Below are 21,824 nucleotides of genomic sequence, written 5' to 3' on the forward strand. Positions count from 1 at the left end.
AAAGGCGGTGGACATTGCAACTTAACTGCTAGATCTATCCACCTAAAATTTTGCACATACAGTAGAGCGTCGATTATCCGAAAGTCGATCAACCGAACGACCGCTTATCCGAACTCCTGAATTTTCATGTAAAAACTCGATTGAAAATGCCTAAACGTAAGCCTTTCTATGAAAAATAAACACGAGATTAACAAACGGTTAGAGGGAGGTGAATCTGCAACCAATTTATCCAATGAATACAAAGTTGGTAGGCTGGTAAGAAGGATAATAAACAAAAGACGGACATAAATAACTTTATGTTCCGGTTTAATTCTTCTGACGGATCCACAAATCGTAATACGATAAAACTTGCCTTAAACACGAATTTAGATGATGCTGCATACAGGTTGTTTCATTAATAATTGTCCATATAGTAACTGGAGAAACCTTAGCACAAAATACGAAGATTTAACCTAAAACACTTAAATAAAATGTGGTTTCTTACTGAGTTACAGGGTGTTTTATCTAAAAATTTAAAAACTTCTTTTGCACAACATTTTAAAACTATTCGACGTATTCTTTTCATACTTGTCAGAAAGTATAGGTACTATACAAGCTACTAAATTATGTTAAACAAACGTTTATGGCTATTACCAGAGGCGTACGACGGGGTAAAGTGAATGGTTGACCCTTTCCAAATTCTACGCCACTGGCGAAATTTCTATTTTAGTTCAATTTTTTGATTCTCCAATACTTTCTATGAAAATATTATACTCTTCATTCGTAACGATAAACTCATTAGTTTTCGAGATATTTGAAGTTAAAAATGAAACGACACGGTTATTTTGATCAATGTATTGTGTCGCTTCATTTTTAATTTCAAATATCTCGAAAACTAATCATTTTATCGTTACGAATAAAGAGTATATTATTGACATAAAAACTATTGCAAACTCAAAAAATTACACTAAAATAGCAATTTCGTCAGTAGCGTAGAATTTGGGAGGGGTCAACCAGCCACTATCCCCTGTCGTACGCCTCTGGTAGTAGCTAGAAACGTTTAATTATCTTAATTTAGTAGGGTGTACAGTACCTACACTTTCTGCCAAGTATGATAAGGATGCGCCAAATAGTTTTAAAGTACTGGGTACAAATAATTTTTAAATTGTAATCATATGAATCATATCATAAATTAATCAAAATATCTGTGCCGTTTTATATTTAACTTCAAATATCTCGAAAACTAATGACTTTATCGTTACCAATGAAGAGTATATAATTTATGTAGGAAGTATTGTAGAATGTAAAAATGGCACTAAAATAGTAATTTCTCCAGTGGCGTAGAATTTGAGAAGGGTCAACCATTCACCATCCCCTGTCGTACGCCTCTGGTAGTAGCTAGAAACGTTTGTTTATCATAATTTAAAATACTGAGCAAAAATAGTTTTTAAATTTTTAGATAAAACACCCTGTAACTCAGTAAGGAACCACATTTTATTTAAGTGTTTTAGGTTAAATCTTCATATTTTGTGATAAGGTTTCACCAGTTACTATATGGACAATTATTAATGAAACACCCTGTATAAGCGGTTACTCAAAAAAGATCCCGGGGAGAACCTAGTTCTCCTCTCTAGATCACAGGGAGTTTTAGCTGGACATCTTAAATATTAGTGCACCCTAATATGTCTGTGTAGATTTTGGCATTGGATCCGATCATCACTTGTAACACCGTTGCCATATCCGCTATTTTTTCATACTATCACGTTACAATTTTTTGTGATATTATACACGAGTGGGACACCATCAAAAAAACGCTTAGTTTTCGAGATACTGACCACTGAGGGTTGAATGGCTAATTTTATTCATACTTTATATTTTCAAGGGTGCTGAAAACTAAAATGAGGTTTATTTTGAATTTTATGTGGGGGAACATTGTCAAAATCGCAATTTTAACATAAAATAAAAAAAAAATGAAATCACGTTTTTTGCGTTTACCTCGCTACAACTCTGTTCCATTTTAATATTTCTCACCTTTAGTACTATCCTTGGATTATAAGCTTTCATTTGACACCTCATTTGTTATTCTACCTAGTATAATGACGGAGAAGTAAACGTTCTTATTCTATTATTCTTGTAGGTACATTTAACATCGATTGAAATTATGAAAGAAATGGCATGGCAACACTGGGAAGCACAAACATAAGATTCAGCTGTGCGTTACGTAGGGTGCACTAATATCCAAGATGTCCGTTTTAGCTTTGTTGCATATAATTTATGATGCCAAACTGACACCGAAAATCAAATTTCATATTTTTTAATCAATTCTGAAATACTTTGCCAGACACATACCCGTAACAGAGCCACTCATAAACGGGTAGGATTGCTTCTGCAGAAGAAAATTGACGATTTCTTAATGCTTCATGCTAAAAAAGCTTCATTGTCTTGCAAATACAGCACTTTTTTGTTTAATTTCTATCCTATTTGTCACTAAAGATATACATGTATGTAAGTATGTAAAGATGTATGTAAATAAGGTTTTCATTCGCTTATGGGTAAATAGTATTGCTATATCAATACAGTTCGATTATCCAAACAACCCTGTCCCCCAATTAGTTCGGATAATCGACGCTCTACTGTATTTTCTTTAGACATTTCGTGAGGTAACGCTGTCGAGATATTTTTGTTTTATGCTTATTTTTTGTTCAACAATAATAAATATGTAATAAATATGTTGATTTTCACCGTTTTTGCAAAAAAAAATCGTTTTTTTTTTACTCCTGAGTGATACCGAAAAGTTTTGCCAAGCATATTTTTCCTTTAATTGTTTTTTTTAATATTCTTTGAATTATACTGAATGTGCCTATTTAATTTAAAAATAAAAAAATTCTACCATACTTTCAAAAAAATTCACAAAAATCTGCTTGAAATGTTCATTTCAAACCCTACTTATAAATCCCTTAAGGATAAATATGACAATATTTTGATAGGCAACACATGCAAGTCATATTTGTCTATGTATGAAATTTCATTAAAAAAAATGTTTCATCCGTTAAACAGATGGGTGAAGGTCGAGTTAGATTTGGATATTAGACTATTACTTACATTAGATTTTTGCTGAGAAGCTTCTTGACTCTGTTGAATTTTGTATTGTATATATTGTTCTTGCATGGGCTGAGGAGCTGGACTCGTTGGGTCCAAATCCATCTGCTCGGGTTTCTCATCTTGTGATGATGGAGAATCTATATTCTGATAAATAGGGGAATTGTGTGCTTGATCCATACTCGCATTACTGTGAATAGATGAGTCTATTGATGGGGGATTGTGGTTAATAATATCATTAGAAGTAGTGAAGGGTTTAAGTCTTTCAATAAGTTGTGGCTTGGAGCCTGAAACCGGCAGGCTACGGCGCTTTAATTCGGCTTTCAAATCACTAACTTTCATATCTTCTAATCTGCCAGTTATTCTGGAGGGTGTCGAAGATTCTGAAGATGTGGAAGGAGAAGGTGACGGCTGTTGGATATTAATATTATTATTGCTATTACTACTACTATCTGAAGAAATTGACTTTTGTGAAGCTGGCAAGATGATTTGTGGGTACTTGTGCTGCAACTGTAACTGAAATTGTAGAAGCAACGTCTGTTGTTTGAGTAATAAGTCATACGAACTTTCTTCTTGGGATGAACTCGAATTGGAATTTTTCTGAGCATTAGGTGGTCCTTTATATTCATGGAATTTAATAGTGCGGGTTTTTGGCATTGATTTCGTTTTGGACTTTTTCCTATTTTTATCCTTAACGGAATCACTTCTTACCGGCGATTGCATTGTACGAGTTATTAAGGAAATGGGCGGCGGAGGAGGGGGAGCAGGTGTTGCAGGTTGTGACATGATTGGACTCGCAACACTGGAAAGAGGGCTTAAGGTTGAGGTGGAAGACACTAGGGAGGCAGGGGAAGAGGCGGATGCCTGTGATAGAAGCGGCGCTGCCACTGATCTACACAGATCCGCGAATATAAGGTCATTATTGTCTTTTTTCAATATGGGGCTCGACGAAGTCACGACCACAGTCTCCGTTGGTTGTAAAAGGGACACAACTATTCCGGCGGATTTCGCTGCTGTTTCCAGGACATCCGAAGGACCCGGACTGACTCTGTTATCACCTTCAGAACTTTGGGAATCTTCTTCGGGATTAACATAGTTGGAAGGTAGTTGTGGCCTGTGAAGCTGACCTTCACTGGTAGCCTTATATGATATTCTACCGGTTTTTACAGCCTCTTCTATTGGTTCCTCAGTATGAAGAATATTCTTTTGAATAAGTTCCAACGGTCCGGGCCTGAAACAAAATTACTGTGTTTTAGATACTTTTATTAGGTAAAAATTTGGAAATACGTATTATATCTGATGGTCAGAATGGTAACCTCTATCGCCGATTAGGGCGCTGCGATCACAAAAACATTAGATCTAGAAAGCCTAACTTTTTAGGCATATATGTCAAATTTTAGCACGATGCGGCCATTGGTATATTTTTGATACATGCATAAATTTGACGTGTTTGGAAAAATGACACATATGTAAAAAACAATTTTCATCTCTCATTAAACATTATTATTTGAGAAATAAAACGGCAAAGAAAACAAAATCTGTCTGACTTTTGATGTCAATTGGAAACCGGTGATAAAACCTGGATCCACTATTACACTCCAAAGAACAGAATGAACGCACGGCAGTGGACTGAAGCCAGCACAACAGTGCTTCGGAGTGACCAAGAGTCGATCAATGTGTCAGAAAGGTCATGACCACTGTATTTTGAAATTGCAAAGGCATAGTTTTCATAGGGAACTTGCATAAAATTTTAAATTCGAAAAAAAATGGTATAAATCACAACAGAACATAATTTAGAACCTGTATCAAAGATAAAAAAGTTTTGTTTGTCTTTTGTTTGGCCCCTAAAGTCGACTAAAAATTCAACTTATATCAGCCACCCCAAAACGCGTCGTGACGTCACGGGGTTGTATGTTTACATTATACACCAATTGTATATATATATATATATATATATATATATATATATATGTAGGATTGTAAATATTTTATCTTAATTTTTAAGATACCCTGTATATAATATTTCTTAATTATTAATACGAGAACGGGATAGAGTCTCACACATATGTACCTACGTGGGCACAGATGGGTGGAACGAATTGGGGATCACGGCGACGGTAGCGGACTACTTTTAATTTTTGTATTATTGGGTTATTGGAAGATGTCGGTATATGCTTTGAACTAATTTTAATTGGGTTGTTTCACAGGAAAAAGGAGATTAGCCTAAGACGGTTTGTTTTAGCGTAGGGTAAGAGGACGAATATATGGCAGTCGATGATAACACCATAAACGCGACGGACCTATGTTCTTAGGTTAAGGGATAATACTTAGACGGGTATTATATTGATTAGACGCAAATTATTTATAAATACATTTCCCTTTTGTAAGAGTAAGAACATGTAAGATTTTTGGTCGCAATTACACAAGTACTTTTATATTTCGATAATTTAATAGTAACAATAATTTAGACATCTATTTTATTAATTAAAACTATTAAACATCAAACGGACTTTTATTACGATCGTCTTTAAACAAAACCTACATTTATATATATATATATATATATATATATATATATATATATATATATATATATATACATATTAACCAGCAATAGGAAGCCAAAATGTGAACATTCTACGGCTTATTCACAGCCCTCCAGCCTTTTCGAAGCCCGATTTTGGGCTTCGTATGGTTTTCTTGTCGTTACTAGACTTACAGGGGGAAGGGGAAGGAGCTGGTCGAACACACACATGTATTGGGGGGCTACTAATAGCTTGCCGTCTTTAAGTTGCCCAAAGTTAGCATATATAATGAGTAAATACTAGAAAACCTGCAATTTTTCGGGCTTCATAATGATGGAATTTATATCTATATATACACCATTTAGTGCAAGCTTTTGCCGCGGAGTCGCTGTTGTAGTCGGTGTATATGTTTTTATACAGATTTATGTTGTAAGCATTTTACGAAGCCCTAAAAAAGGCAACATCGCAATATCATATGTTTTAAATTTTCATCTTAAAGATAACAAATCTGTGATTATACATTGTGTTTGATTGAATACGTTGTGCGGGCCTTACGCGTCCCCAATGAAGCGTTCGCAATGAATAGTAGCAATGGTAAATGAATGTCATGAAGATGAAATCAGGACAAATGGAAGTGAGGTGAGTATATTTTTTAAATAGATAAATTCAATAAATTTCACATAAACCACCCCTATGACTCCGCTTTACAGTCGAAATTTATAATTAATTACATCTCATAGCCCAACTAATTTAAGTATACCTGCATAACTATTGCAAAATTTGCTACCACAGTTTAAGTGAAAATCAGACTGGTTAACTCGACAAGATTAAATCCACAGGTTTTAAAACTACTTTTTCTAAGATCGATTCATGGATTTATATCACAGTACTTGCACATATTTATACAAACAAGTACTATTTTTAAAAGGATAACAAATATAGGTCCTATTTTGTGTTGTAGAGGCTGGTAAAATCCGAATTGGACAAGCTTTGTTGGAGAAGGTCCCCGTTTTCTTTCAAATTTATGACAGTAGAATAGAAAAATTATATTAAAAATTCAAAAATATTTCATTTGCTTTTTTTATATCAAGATTAATGTAATTAGAGATCGTAAACAGAATATTTTAGTTAGGTCAACCGGAGGATAAACTCACTTAAACATGAGGTTTCAGATTAATGTGTAGGAGTGCTAACATAAGTGCACTTAAGTTAAAAGTTAAGCTAATTTTTTATATTTACTTCATAAATGTACATATCTTTTGAAGAAAACACCCGAAACATACCCGAATCTTCATCGATGTTTTTGAAAATAAGTTGAAAATATTTGTAATTGAATTCTTTCAAAAATAAGTGAAAATTAAGCACTATCGTTTTATTTTTTTTTTCAGTCATATAGTTTTGACAAATTTGACTTTTTAATTTATTTTTTGATGTAGCGGCTAAAAAGCTAAAAATCTGGACGATTTGCATGATCAACATCTTCATTACAAAATAGAAACTAGCTTTAACCTATAAAACGTATGTTTTTACAACTATAATTATTATTATGGCTCAAGCACCCAATCTGATTCAATTAAACTAATGGCATTTCTGGAATCAACAAATGATTTTATTTTAAGGCAAGCAGTTTTAAAATCTCTTTTTCTAGTTCTTTAAAACCAGTGTAATAAAAAATATATTAACTAAGCGCGGACCACTGGCTTATGCAAGGTATTTGCGGTTTTTTTTATTTATTTAAGGGTTATTGTTTATCGAAAAATAAACTTTCTTGTCTGTAGCTGTAGCAAATTCTTTTTTCATTTTTGAGATCCGAAAATAACAAGTTTTTTGTAAATATAATGTATTAGAATATTCGAATAAAATTCGGTATGCATTTGTTGCGCAAGCCTCTGTTCTAGCCGGTATATAAACCGGATATATTACCCAGACCCATATATATGCTGTACGCATTTTACGAAGCCCTAAATCTGTTACGTAGTAACACAACATGTTTTCATTTTTCTCGATAAATATCTTAGATCATTTGTTTAATGTCACCTTCTAATGAATAGGTTGTGCCGGCATAACGAGATGAAGCGATCTCAAAGAATGGTAGCGATGGCCAAAATAAATGCCAATCAAAACGGCAATAATGAAAATGAGGTACGGACATTTTTTTAGAATTGATCAAAAATTCACTACGTGTGAAATATTCACTGTGAACAAAATCTTAAATTTACTATTATGTTAATATTAAAAAAATAAACGGTGAAATGGTAAACTGGTAATGAGATTTTATATAAGTAAGTAGTTGCTAGTAGCAACTAGGCATCTTGTTAATATATAATTTTTATTTCAATTATTTAAAAAATCAAAACAAATAATTAAACGTCTTCTATAAATACATTAGTTAATATTGACAATTTAATTAAATAAATTAATTACTATTTTTATCTATGAATATAATGCAAACAGAAAATTGCAATAAATTAAAAATACAATAAGAATAAGGTTTATTTTTTTATTTTATAATTATATTTGAAGACACAAGTTCATGAAGGGTGTATGTGACAATTTTTTCAAAATATGTTTTTTATGTTAAAGTACGTTGTTCGAACCTAGAGATCTTTCAAACAAGTCAAACACGTTTTAAAATTAATATTTTCTAGAGTGTAAAGGATCTATGTACACAGTAAATTTTTAAATGTAAGTGCATAAAGGACCTATGTACACAATGTACATATATACAGTGATGAGCGCGCTAATATCCGGCAAAATAGCGCAAAAAATGGACAATACTAAATTGTGAGATAAAAAAAATAAAACTAGTCGAGCTGGGATATTTAGCGATATTAACCTATACATTTACATTGTATTGATTGTTTCCCACCTTTACACGTATCAGAGGAGTATGTCAACTAAAACTGTAACTGTGACAGTGGCATTTCTCAAACTCGTCCGATACGTTTAAAGGTGGGAAACAATCAATATAATTTCCTTGTGGCATTTTTATGATTAATTATTTATATGGGAGATTATATTACTTGGAAGTCAATAGAAAGAAAATACCAAGATTAGTAAGTCAATAATATCGAGCTAGTACATATTTTATATTTTAGTACATATTACTTATATATCTAGTATTATTAATATATTTATAATTTAAACCTGTTACAAGTCAGAATTTGGTATTATTTTTTGAGAGTAAATTAAATGTAAGACCAAATACTTACGATGTCGGGATAGTATCACAAGGTTTTTTCCTGGTTTTCCCTTGTGATTTACTATGAAGTCTCTAACGCGAGAATTTTACTGTCGTTGCATTTGGTTGTCTTTTTAAAGACAGATCACATGCTATAATTTTTTTGTGACGGATATTCTTGAGTTAGGGTTGATTTCATGTAATCGAATGAACTATCTTTCAGTAAGTCGTCCCAGGAACGCAACTCATAAATATTGGCAATATCATTTTAAAGTCTTTCTTCTACTTTAAAATGTATAATATATGTATGACATGCCAATATAAATGAGTCAGATTAAATAAATTATTAGAAGAATTTTTTTTTGCTTAGCAACAACACTTTTGTTTATTCTAGTAATATTTTGTATTTTGACAACGGCACCCGATTTGGGCGTCGAAACGTTAATAAAATAATTTTTTTCATTTTAATTGTGGCTTATTTCCCATATAAATAATTAATCAATATAATGTCAATCTATAAGTTACTATCGCTAAATTTAACACCTCCATTAGTGTTCGTCTCTTTTTATCTCACAACTTAATATGTTTTTCATCTTTTGCGCTATTTTGCCGGTTAAAAGTACGCCCATCACTGTATAAAAATATATAATAAATTATTATTTTAAATATTTTTAACAAATATATTAGTTTTAGGACTACATATTCTATAAATTTAGTATATTTTGATCTTATAGTAAAAAAATTCTAGTATAAAAATTTTAACATCATTTTTCTCAATAACTTAAAAGTGTGACATAGACCCTTCATGCACTTGTGTCTTCATTTATTTTGATATAGTTATTTAAACACTTTAAAAAGCTATAAGGGAGTTTCCCCAAGAAGTGCATCATTTTTTGGTTATTTCACGTTGAAATATTCGCTTTGACATTTGACGAATATGAACCAATTTTTCATTACCTACAACTTTGCTTCTACTGGGTCTAGAGTCTAGAGAGTTCATACTTTCATAGACCATTTTTTTCAATTATTTATAAGCTATATTTTTATTAAGAATGTTTTTTCGATAAAATACTTCATTTTTAAGTTATTTGCAAAAAACCGTCTAAAAATGTTTTTTTTTTGTTGAACAGTGAACATATTGTTTTCTCGCACATAACTCGAAAAGTATTACCTTCGTGAAAAAATGCTATAGAATAGAACAAAAGTTACTTATAATTAGTCAGTTTATCCATTTCTGGACTTACGTATATTTTTCACCCCCGAGAAGAGGTGAAACTCACCCACAGGTCAAAAGCACACATTGGCACAATATACAAAGGAAGTGCTATTTAATATGTTCACAATATACAAGGTGTTTTATAAAATAAGTAAACGATTGTTACAATAAAAGTAAAACTCGACAGATTTTTTGAATTATTTTTCGAAATAAAATAATGTTGATGAACACACTATAAAAAACATGTAGAACTATAATCAATTTTTTTGTAGAAAAGAAAAGTAACGCTGGGCGTGAACGGTGGTCTAAGGCAGAAAAGTCACTAGTATGTGATTATTTTAAGGATCATATTCAGAAGAAAATTGCGTCCAAAACAGGCGAGTGTGCAGAATGGATCCCTAAATATAAGGACTTTCCAAAGAATAAAGACTGGCTGAAAATAAAGACTTATGTCTAATACTAAAGTGTATAATACTTTTAGAGCAAAATGACCCATTTTACCATTTTTCATTTTAAATTAGAAATGTTTATTAGTTTAACCGAATGCATTTTTCTTTAATAGTTATGTAATAAGATATTTTACTTTTTCTTTAGTTTATTTCTATTTTTACACACATGTTTGTTCTACCGAATATAACCTTTTTTTTTAATAAGATGTGTTAAATTAATAAACCATTTTATCACATTTTCAGACTTTTCAATATGCATTTGATCCTATTACCAGTCGTTCCCAAACTTTTTGTTTCTCATGGCTTTACAGATTAATCCATTGAAGTTAATCACAAATAATACAAATTAACATTGGGAGTGAGTTTGTTGACCATTAAGATGGGTATTATTTTTGGCTGCAATGCTCTTCAAATGGGAATTCATTTTTTTTTCGAATCCTGAAAAAACTAATAAGTATTTTTGAAAAATTTAAACGCAGAATGAAAGATTACGTTATTAGCGAGGGCAGAAAGTCCCTGAGAACTTCTATAATGTTTATTTTAATAAGTTACAGGGGTGAAAAACTAAGAGAAAATTTAGTGTGATTTTTAATTTCAAATATCTCATTCAAAATAAACTTTTTATTTATTCTAAGGGACTTTCGGCCCTCGGCAATAATTCCGTCTTTCATTCTGCGTTTAAATTTTTCAAAAATATTTATTGGTTTTTTCAGGATTCGAAAAAAATAAACGCAATGTCCGTGGTAATATTTTCCAAATCTATCTTTGTCTTACAACGCACTCAGTCGAATAGAATATTGTCAGCATATTGTTAGTCAGACAGCGACAATCAGTGACAATTTTAAATATTTGACATGGCATCAGGAATATTTTGAGTTGTTGATTAAATAATATTGATATACAGATAGTGTATTTGACGAATAATTGATTTAAGACGTGAACTTAATAAAAAGTTGTTTATTGTGTATTATTTGTGGAAGGTCCAAGCAGAGAATACATCAGGATAATATATTCTGTGATCCAAGTATTTTGTTGTTGAAGATGTTCAAAATTGTAAGCGTTCCATAGTAACAATATATTATTAAAAAATCACTTTAACATTTTTCCTCTTTTCTCGATTGAGTACTAGTTTTTGTTGTACATATAAATTATTACAATCAGTGAATACATAGTTAGTGAAAAAATTATCACATTTATTAACTGAATTAATAATTTGCAATTATACAAATAGCAGTTATCCAAGAACATTTAAAAACCATCGCTTTAAAGTTAATCATGACATTGTCAAGTAGAATGACATTCTAGTAATGTTTACATATCCATACCAGTGTGAATTTTAATACACGTAATTTGCCGTGTAAAGACAGAAAAAGTACGGATAGCCGTAAAATATTTGCGAATTATGTACCGATGGCCTTAAACAATAATTGAAGAGTGGAAATTCAAAATGGTCTAATTCCATTTTAGTCACATTTGACTTGTAACTGTTGTGAATTTCAACTTCCAAAGGACTTGACCAACACTCATTAGGAGTCCATGCTATAAACTAAAGAACCAACAAAAAACATATAATGCGTGATCCTATGTAAATAACACACAGTCAATTCAAAGCCCGGGTCGTAAAGTAACCTGGCAACACAGCAGGGCTTCCTAAAATGTATTAAGTATACTTTTTTACACATTTGGGCTTCGATTTGCTGGATTATACTCCGGGCTACTAATAGTCTATATAGTACATATAAAAAAATAAATGAAAGAAATTATTTCCCCTCTCAGGTTGCTCTTGATAAACTCGTTACCCTGATCATTTTAATAGAAAATACACTCCTATAAGATGAATATTTCACCCGGGCTGTGGGTTGTCTGTTAAGTGTTCCGGGCTTCTAATTGTCCGATTGGTATGTATATATATATATATATATATATATATATATATATATATATATAATTTTAAATTAGACATTATAAACGTCAGTAAAAAATACAGTTATGTGACGTTAAAAGTGTTTTTGATCGTTTGAACTATTCATAGAAAATTTGTACTTTTACAAAATGGTTTTATTTTCAATAGTAAACCTTCTTTCCTTTCCCTAAAAAACTGTATCAAACTCCAATCTCAACAAACTGGTATATATTATTACAACGACATACGATAAATGTCATTAGAATATAAATATTTTTCCTTTATTCTCCGACGACGAGGTGGGCAAATACTCAAGTAGGTGGAGGCCAATAAACTAAAGCAGAAGAAGAAGAAGAAGAAGAAGAATATACGTAAATATAACCATAAACGGAACCACATAGTTAAACTCTGTGACGTCACGGGTCATTTGAACTATTTTAAAATAAAGAAGACTTTAAATTTGTACTTGTAAGTTATTATGAGTGTTTGAAGCGTGAAATTTTGGAAATCTCATTTTTATACAAAACTGAACATTATCATGTAATAAAAAAATGTGCAAGTTCCCTATTACTGTCTTGAAAAAGGTAAGACTATGAATAATCAATATTTTAGTGCATTATTGGACAAACTAAAGTACTAACTCGTGAGAAACGGTTCCATATGCAGAAGAAAAAAGTGCTGTTTCTCCAAGACAATGCACCGACTCACAAGAGCATTATGACAATGTCAAAAATTCACGAGTTTGGCTTCAAATTGCTTTCTCATCCGGCTTATTCTTCTGATTTGGGCCCTCCGATTATTATGTGTTGCCAATTCTGAAGAGATGCTCGTTAATAAAAAATTCAGCTCGAACGAAGAGATAATTGATGAAACAAACACATATTTTGCATAGCTTCCAGAATCGTATTAATCGGACGGCATAAAGAAGCTGGGAAATCGCTGGAATCATTGTATTAAGCAAAAAGGAGTCTAAATCGAATAAAATAAAAGAATTTACTCGAAAACATGTTTTTCATTTAAAAGGAGGATTCGTATCAGACCATCTAGTATACTTCTTTTTATTATTTGGCCTATATGTACTTTAAAACTTCCGTCTATACTGAAAAGATCAAGACTATATAATGTTAACTAATAGTTCTTCCACTCTATCTTTGCCCATGCATGAAATTATTCACGACTTATTTGTTATACTAGGCGTCTTTTTTACTCACAGAAACTAGTATCGCAAAATTAAGCCGCTTGTCCATATAAACCACAAGTTAAACAAAGATAAACAATAGGGCATGTCTTTAATACCTTGTTTACTATGAATTTTGACGTTTATCATTTTAAGTGACAGTGACATTAGTGCATTTTTTGTGTTTATTAGTTTATTTTAATTGATTGTTTATCTGTTAATCAACTTATAGTATTTATTGTGTATGTCATTTTAATTTTAATTTTCTCTTCTCTTAATCTGATTACTTCCGGTAAGTGCCTATTTATTTTTTACGCAAACGTGACAAGTAATATTTTTTCCGCCTACCTCTACCGAAAGTATAATTTTCCGGACCTGATTGTAGGGAGCAAAGTCGTACTTTTCCTCCCTAGGGAGTAAAAGTAAAAGTGACGTCATGGTATGTCATTGATCAAATAACTTATTGAAGCCCTATACAATATTCTATTGTCTATTACGTAAGTATCTATACTTTTTAACGTTTATTTATAGAACACCCTGTATTTTGCAGAATGGAAAAACAGTAAATTGTTATTTTGATTTAACAATGTTTACATTAATAATTTGAATTATATTTGACAGTTCTACTGTACCTACTTGTTAATTTTAGTTCTTTAATAAATTTTGTTAGTTAGTTACATAAATAAATTATGAAAAAATGACTTGTTATTTGAGGAAGGTGGAAAAATCATATATAACATGGGAGTAAAGTGCCTTTTCCTCCCTTAAATGATTACTGCCCTTCGCTACGCGTCGGGCAGTAAACTTCATTCTCGGGAGGAAAAGTAGCACTTTCCTCCCTTGTTATACAAATAGCTATTAACCTAAAAATTGTCATTACACTTATACTACATGAGTGTGGCTATAGTTGTTTCGAATGGAAACTTATTTGTTTATTTTCGAGCTTACTGTTCTATTATCTTTATACTAGTAATAGACGGTATCAGCTAGTCGGTATATAGGCTTTTTAATGTTGAGTCCATCAATCTCCTTAATAGTGAAAAAAAGATTAAACGCTTCAATAAAATAACTTTATAAAATACGTCCACCGGGATAATAGCCATTTCCTAATTATTACATTGAATGTATCAATGATATTACACATCGACGTACGTTTCATTTAATGTTTTGATTTAACTTGTTTGAAAATGAATCATGACGTTTGGGCAAAGATAAAATGGAACAACTATACCTATCTACAGAGATAATATGTAAACAATTATTCCAGTTAGTTATTTTAAAAATTTTCGTATATTTTATCTGTGTTTGCAAATGCATCTTTAATTGTATGCCAATTTCTCTTTTAATTCCTGACACGGGTAAATACTTCTTGATTGTCATTCATTTGCTAAACCGTGCCTTGAATCGTGAAACACATATTTAATGTGCCTTGTCGCTATGTCTACTAAATTTGTAATATTTTTTTGAGTCACGTTTCACGGCGTTTATTGGAACTTTTAATCTGTATTAATTATATTTAATTGTGTTGTAATAAATATATTACCTATGTGATAATTGATCATTAAGATGATCAGCTAGCTTGGCCTTCTTCAACATTCTTTGACGTTCTGCTAAGCTTGGGTCCACATGGCTTGGATCTACTTCCAGAATGTGACGTCTTTCTAATTCATGTCGAGGGGGCCGCTGTTGAATCTTCGCCTTCAACATATCACCTGTCTTTGCCCTCTCCAATTGACGCCTCTGGCCGTGATAAGCTGCAGGTGTTTTGTGAGCTAAAAAAAGAATAAGTACATTTATTAAATTGCTATAAAACAGCTTTTTTGAAATGCATGATCACACAAATTCGCGTCCGGTACTAGGACTAAGCAATAAATACTTAAACTTTTGTTGGACTCGTTGGAAACGACCATTAGTAATGTATTTTAATATTCTTGAGAATGTTGAATGAACAATTAGATTTTTGAAGTTATACTTCTTTACCGGCGATAGAGGGTGATTTTTTTATATGTTAAAACCTATCAGCCCGGCGCATGCGCATTATAACTTTGTTCTGATTGGATGTTCAAATGACATGTCAAAAATTATCCGATATGGCAGCTGTGGTTTGGAGGTAAAGAAAGGTAAAGGTAAACAAATGTATAATATATTAGTTTTATTGTTGTGAGGACAGAAACAAAAAAGTTTATAATATTGTAGTGACTTTTAAATAGTTTTTAAAAGCAACAGGTACGTAATAATTGTTAATGTATCATGGGTATAAACCTACCTATTTGATCTGCTAAAATACATAGTATGTAATACTTTTATTTATATAATTTGATTACCATCAAAATTTCTATCAATATTCACCTAATATATTGGTTTTTTGCTCTATGTTTTGTTGTATTTTTTCAATTCTAAATCATTTCAATTCAAAATTAAAATAATTTGATCAATTTTCAAAATATCACAAGTTTAATCCGTTTAGTTAGTCGATCTTCGTAAATAATGACACATAGTGTCCGTGGCTAAGCGGAGAAGGCGAGTGAATTCCAATACCAACCGCTCTTATCAGCGCTGGTTCGAGTCCCAATAGAAACTTTCTTTTTTGTTTTTTTTTAATACATTTTATGATTGTAAGTATATTTATTATATAATTGTATTTTCAGAAAATACGTATTTAGTTAAAAAAATTTTCGACAATTAATTTTCAGACATCATTTGTGGCTTGTTTAATGTGTTTGTGTGTGTTTTATTCTTTTATTATTTTAATTTTTGGCACTGTTCTAATAAAAATGTTTGAGAAATAGTAAGTATAAATTAGTTTAATATTTAAACAAAATATAAATAAAAAGTATATTAATTTCGTTTAAATCATATAATAGAAGTGTAACTTCTTACGTGCGTACAAAGTACACACACATTCTTTTTTTTGACAAAAAAGACATAAGACAAACCTTTGTAGGCCCAGAACCATTCTGTGACATCGCTATCACTAAAGATGTTACAAAAAACGAGGTTCCGAAGGGGCTGATAAGGATAAGGAATCATCAAATGAAATTGCAATTGCAAAGAGCAATTAAGATTAATACTTTTAGACTAAGAAAATAATCAAGAATATTGATAAAACCTCTCAGAAAATCTGATGAACCTCAATAAAGGAGAGATCAAAACGGTCACTGAAATGGTGATTGGATTTTCTCGTTTCAGAAAACACCTATACGGTGAATGAACCATGCCCATGGTGCAGAATATGCGACATGGAAGAAAAGACTGCCATAAACTTCCTATGCCATTACATTGTGCTAAGTGATTCTGGCTATGTGTCCTGCCATCTCTATTTTGGTCTGGCTATCCTTTCGATAACGTCAGTCAACTTTGTTTTTTCCTGATCTCTTCGTTTTTGTTTTTTGTAAAACACACTGGAATTCAGAATCATGAAAGACTTATGGTCAACCAAATAGCTGATAAACAAGTTAAAGATTGACAGAAATATGATGTAAACTTTTATTTTAAATTTTCAAGAAGTTTAAACTTACATATAAGAAGTTGTCATATTGTCTCTGATGAAAATTAGTGGCGATCTTCTATCATAAGCAATATCACCCCACACCATAAGTTCTACGGTGCAGTGAACGTGTCGCTCTTTGTCAAATTGTGGGCCACGTCTTTCACAACGTTGCCTTCCCACTCTTCCTCGACCATAGTTGATCCCTAGATAGAAACGCGATTCGGAACTAAAAATCACATGATTCCACTCCATCTCATAAAATTCTTCGTTTACACCAGAGCAAACGGTTACACCGATGCTTACCTGTGGGAGGTTGTATCCAATGTGGACGATAGGGAAAAAAGGCCAATCTGTCATATTCGGCGTTATATCGTACGCGCACCAACCATTCTTTTATTCTCTGGAATCTGTCTATTAGAGCCAGAAGAATTAATCGGTGATCTTGTCGCTCTGTGGTCCCCTTGCGGCGTCGAGAACCCCTCACTTGGTATCATCTCTCTTTCTGAGTACAAATTCAAGATTTACTGGGAATACCCAGTAATACCCCTGGGAATACTCAGGGAATTGGAATACCCAGTAAATCAAGATTTACTGGGTATTCCAATTCCCTGAGTTACTGGTTATCTGGCAACATGTAGAAGTTTGGATCAAGGAAAAGTACTATAGTAGTCTAGGATTTTTTCCTGGCTATCTAATGGCGACCTTTACTTTGACCTTGACCTTCAACGGACATCATCTTCTAGAGTTTCGAGGGTTTTCGGCATTAAATTGATATAAACAGATTACTCATGAGTTTTGGGATCGCTAAACACGAATATGCCATCAGAATTGTTCTCCGGAGGACGTGGTGGCCAGGACCACTGCAAGGGACGTCATCTTCTAGAGTTTCGATGGTTTTCGGCATTTAATTGATGCAAATGAATTACTGGAGGGTTTTTTGAGGTCGCTAAACACGAATATGCCACCAGAACCGACTGCCGGAGCACCTGGTTTCCAAGACCAATGAAAGGCGCTCCTGGAGTTTCGAGGGTCTTTGGTACTACATTAATGCAAACGGATTAGTTATAGGTTTTTGGGGTTGCTGAACATGAATACGTGATCAGCACAGACACAGAAGCACCTGGTGCCTAAGACAGGTTCTCCAGGAAACTCCAGAAGATAACCTGTCTTAGGCACCAGGTGCACCTGTGTCTGTGCTGATCACGTATTCGTGTTCAGCAACCCCAGAAACCTATAACTAATCAGTTTGCATTAGTGTAGTACCAAAGACCCTCGAAACTCAAGGAGCCCCTTTCATTGACCTTGGAAACCAGGTGCTCCGGGAGTCGGTTCTGGTGGCATATTCGTGTTTAGCGACCTCAAAATACACTTCAGTAATTCATTTGCATCAATTAAATGCCAAACACCATCGAAACTCTAGAAGATGACGTCCCTTGCTGTGGCCCTGGCCACACGTCCTCCGGAGAACAATTCTAATGGCATATTCGTGCTTAGGGATCCCAAAAACCCATGAGTAATCTGTTTATATCAATTTAATGCCGAAAACCCTCGAAACTCTAGAATCTAGATGACGTCCGTTTAAGGTCAAGGTCAAAGTAAAGGTCGCCATTGGATAGCCAGGAAAAAATTCTAGACTACTAGCACTTTTCCTAGATCCAAACTTCTACATGTTGCCAGATAACCAGTAACTCAGGGAATTGGAATATCCAGTAAATCTTATAATTTTCCGAGTTTGTGCCTCTATGCTAATCATCTTCAGTTGATTATACAGGGGAAAATCCAGAGCAAGAGAAGTGTAGGAAGGAGACGAATCTCGTGGTTGCGTAACTTGAGGGAATGGTACGGATGCACATCAACCGAACTATTCAGAGCAGCAGCATCTAAGATCAGAATAGCCATGATGATTGCCAACTTCAGTCGCGGAGATGGCACGCGAAGAAGATCTTGAAAATCCTTCATACGATTGAGTTGTGCCCATGAGAACTTTTTATCAGGATGCTTCAAAGAGTATTTTCCTAAAGTAAGAACGAAATCCACTGGAACCTAATTTCCATAAGGTTTGTGCGGGGTACTTGCTCTTGTCGATAAACCGGCTTCAAGCTGCCTGACAATTCGATCCCTCTCATAATGACTTAGCTGGAACACCCGGCGAATTCTATGCACTCTAGGCATATCAAAAAGGCTTCTCAACCAGCTACACGAAATTTAAAATTTAAATGACACCGTAAGTTCACGAAAACTGAATGTTTCTTTATCCCAAACAATCCACGGAGCCACCACAAAAATAGATAAACCTGAAAATTTTATCAGTTCTTGTTCAGGACAAGATAAGTCGAAGTGTAAAAAATTAATGAACTCTAACAATACGTGTTTACCTTTTTTTTGTCACTCACTATAATTAAGTTTATAGCTCTTCCTCTCAAAACCAGATAAAGAGTCAAAAATAAAACTGAAGAAATTTATAATAAAAAATTTAAACAGTTGGATCCAGAAGATCAGAAGGTAGGCGCAACGAAGCACTAAAAAGCCCAAAACCTAGGATTTTGTGCAGTAAGATGAATCTTCATGTAACTTTTTGCATTCGATTCAGGAGGGTGCCAGGAAAGTTTGTGAACTAAATTGATCTCCGGCAGATGAAAATTCCCGTAAGAAAAATGCATTCAAAGTGCATCTCGAAAAGATGGAAAATGAAAAATTTATAATTCATTAAATACTGATGGAAATGAGTTCAATTTTTATACTCGGGGGTTTAGGAGGTCGTTAAAAACGAATTTCATCTCTGCGATGGACTCCAAGGTAACTAGTGGCCAGGGTGGAACTCGTCGCTTGGAGTTTTATATTATAATCATTCAAAATCAATCGATAACCATTACTTGGGGGGATTTGGGAGTCGCTGAGCACGAACTTCATGGCGGCGATGATCTCCGAGGTACCTGGTGCCCAGGGTGGAACTCGCCCTGGAATTTTAGGTTATTACCATTCAAAATCAGTCAATAACTATTACTCCGGGGTTTTGGGGGTCGCTGAGCACGAATTTTATGTCGGTGATGATTTCGGAGGTATCTGGTGCCTATGGTAGACCTGGTCGCCTGGAGTTTTATGGTATAATCAAAATCAGTCAAAAATCACGTGGGGTTTTGGTGGTCGCTGAGCACGAATTTCATGACAGCGATGGTCTACATGAATTCAATATCGACACATACCATCTTTTCGTAGATTTCAAATCGGCCTATGATAGTGTCCTAAGAAATAAATTGTATGAAGCCATGGATGAATTCCACATCCCTGATAAACTGATAAGATTGGTTAAGGCTACAATGCGTAAAGTCGTTTGCAAAGTCGAAATACAGGGCGAACAATCACAGGCGTTTGAAACGAATGTTGGGCTGCGACAGGGAGATGCGCTGGCGTGTCTCCTCTTTAACATAGCTCTGGAAAAGGCGGTCAGAGATACCCGAATAGACAACAGAGGATTTTTAATAAATCATCCCAAATTTTGGCATATGCAGATGACGTGGACCTTTTTGCCCGCACAACACGCAAACTAGAAGAAATGTATACCACCCTCTCAAATGCCTCAAAAAATATGGGCCTGAAAGTAAACGAGGAGAAAACTAAGATGATGGCATCAACACCCAACAATAGAGCCAGAAACATCGGTCACCAATTCACTCTTGATATCTCTACCTTTGAAGTGGTGGACAAATTCACATACTTGGGCTCCCTGATCACCAAGGAGAACGTCATGACGGAAGAAATCAAGCGAAGGATAATCCTAGCGAACAAATGCTATTTTGGACTGAGTAGACATATGAGAAGCAGAAACTTAAGTCAAAAAACAAAAATAACCATATACAAAACCCTTATACAACCAGTGTTGACATATGGATCGGAGACATGGACCATCTCCAGGCAGATGAAAACCTTCTGCTTATATTTGAACGAAGGATCCTGAGAGGAATATTCGGTGGCATCTGTGAAAATGGTATTTGGAGGAGGAGGTACAACTACGAGGTATACCACAGATATAAACATATATTTGGTGGAAAAGACGTAGTATCTCTTATAAGAATAGGAAGACTAAGATGGGCAGGACATCTAGCACGATCACAGCATAACAACCCTCCTAGAAGAATCCTTATGTTACAACCTGTGGGAAGTAGAAATAGGGGTAGGCCAAAACTTAAATGGAAGGATGGTGTAGATGAGGATGGAAGAAAAATGGACAGGACTGACTGGCGTAATAGACTTGGGAAGGTCGAGGCTCTTTCATAGGGCTGTCAATGATGATGATGATGGTCTACGTGTTACTTGTTGCTCACGGTGGAATTCGTCGCCTGGGATTTTGTTATACCTAATCATTCAAAATCAGTCAATAACCATTACTCGGGGGGTTTTGATGGTCGCTGAGCACAAATTGCTTGACGACAATGGTCTCCGAGATAACTGGTGCACATCGTGGAACTCGTCGCCTAGATTTTTCTGTTATAATCATTCAAAATTAGTCAATAACCATTACTCGGGGGGTTTTGGGGGTCGCTGAGCACGAATTTCATGAGGTCGATGGTCTCCGAGGTACCTGATGCACAGGGTGGAAGTCGTCGCCTGGAGTTTTATGTTATAATCATTCAAAATCAGTAAATATCCGTTACTCGGGGGGTTTTGAGGGTCGCTGAGCACGAATTTCATGTCGGCCATTGTCTTCCAAGGTACCTGGTGCCCAGGGTGGAACTTTTCGCCTGGAGTTTTATGTTATAATCATTCAAAATTAGTCAATAACCATTAATCGAGAGGTTTTGGGGTAT

General features: G+C 33.8%; 1 protein-coding gene and 1 long non-coding RNA gene across 9 annotated transcripts in view; one reads left to right on the forward strand and one right to left on the reverse strand.

Annotated features, from left to right (window-relative positions):
- LOC126884204 (myocardin-related transcription factor B-like) overlaps positions 1 to 21,824 on the reverse strand; it is a 454,025-nt gene that overhangs the window by 37,445 nt on the left and 394,756 nt on the right. For all 8 annotated transcript variants that reach the window (XM_050650075.1, XM_050650073.1, XM_050650076.1 and 5 more), the window contains 2 exons: positions 15,073 to 15,301; positions 3,082 to 4,309 (listed from right to left, as the gene is read on the reverse strand). In XM_050650075.1, the coding sequence (XP_050506032.1) occupies positions 3,082 to 4,309; positions 15,073 to 15,301 (1,457 nt within the window). The remainder of the gene's footprint in view (positions 1 to 3,081; positions 4,310 to 15,072; positions 15,302 to 21,824) is intronic.
- LOC126884209 (uncharacterized) lies at positions 6,129 to 10,685 on the forward strand. The gene is made up of 2 exons (XR_007697876.1): positions 6,129 to 6,242; positions 10,273 to 10,685. It is a non-coding gene; the product is annotated as an uncharacterized LOC126884209 (long non-coding RNA).

This window comes from Diabrotica virgifera, chromosome 5 (assembly GCF_917563875.1).
Source record: "Diabrotica virgifera virgifera chromosome 5, PGI_DIABVI_V3a".
NCBI lineage: Eukaryota > Metazoa > Arthropoda > Insecta > Coleoptera > Chrysomelidae > Diabrotica > Diabrotica virgifera.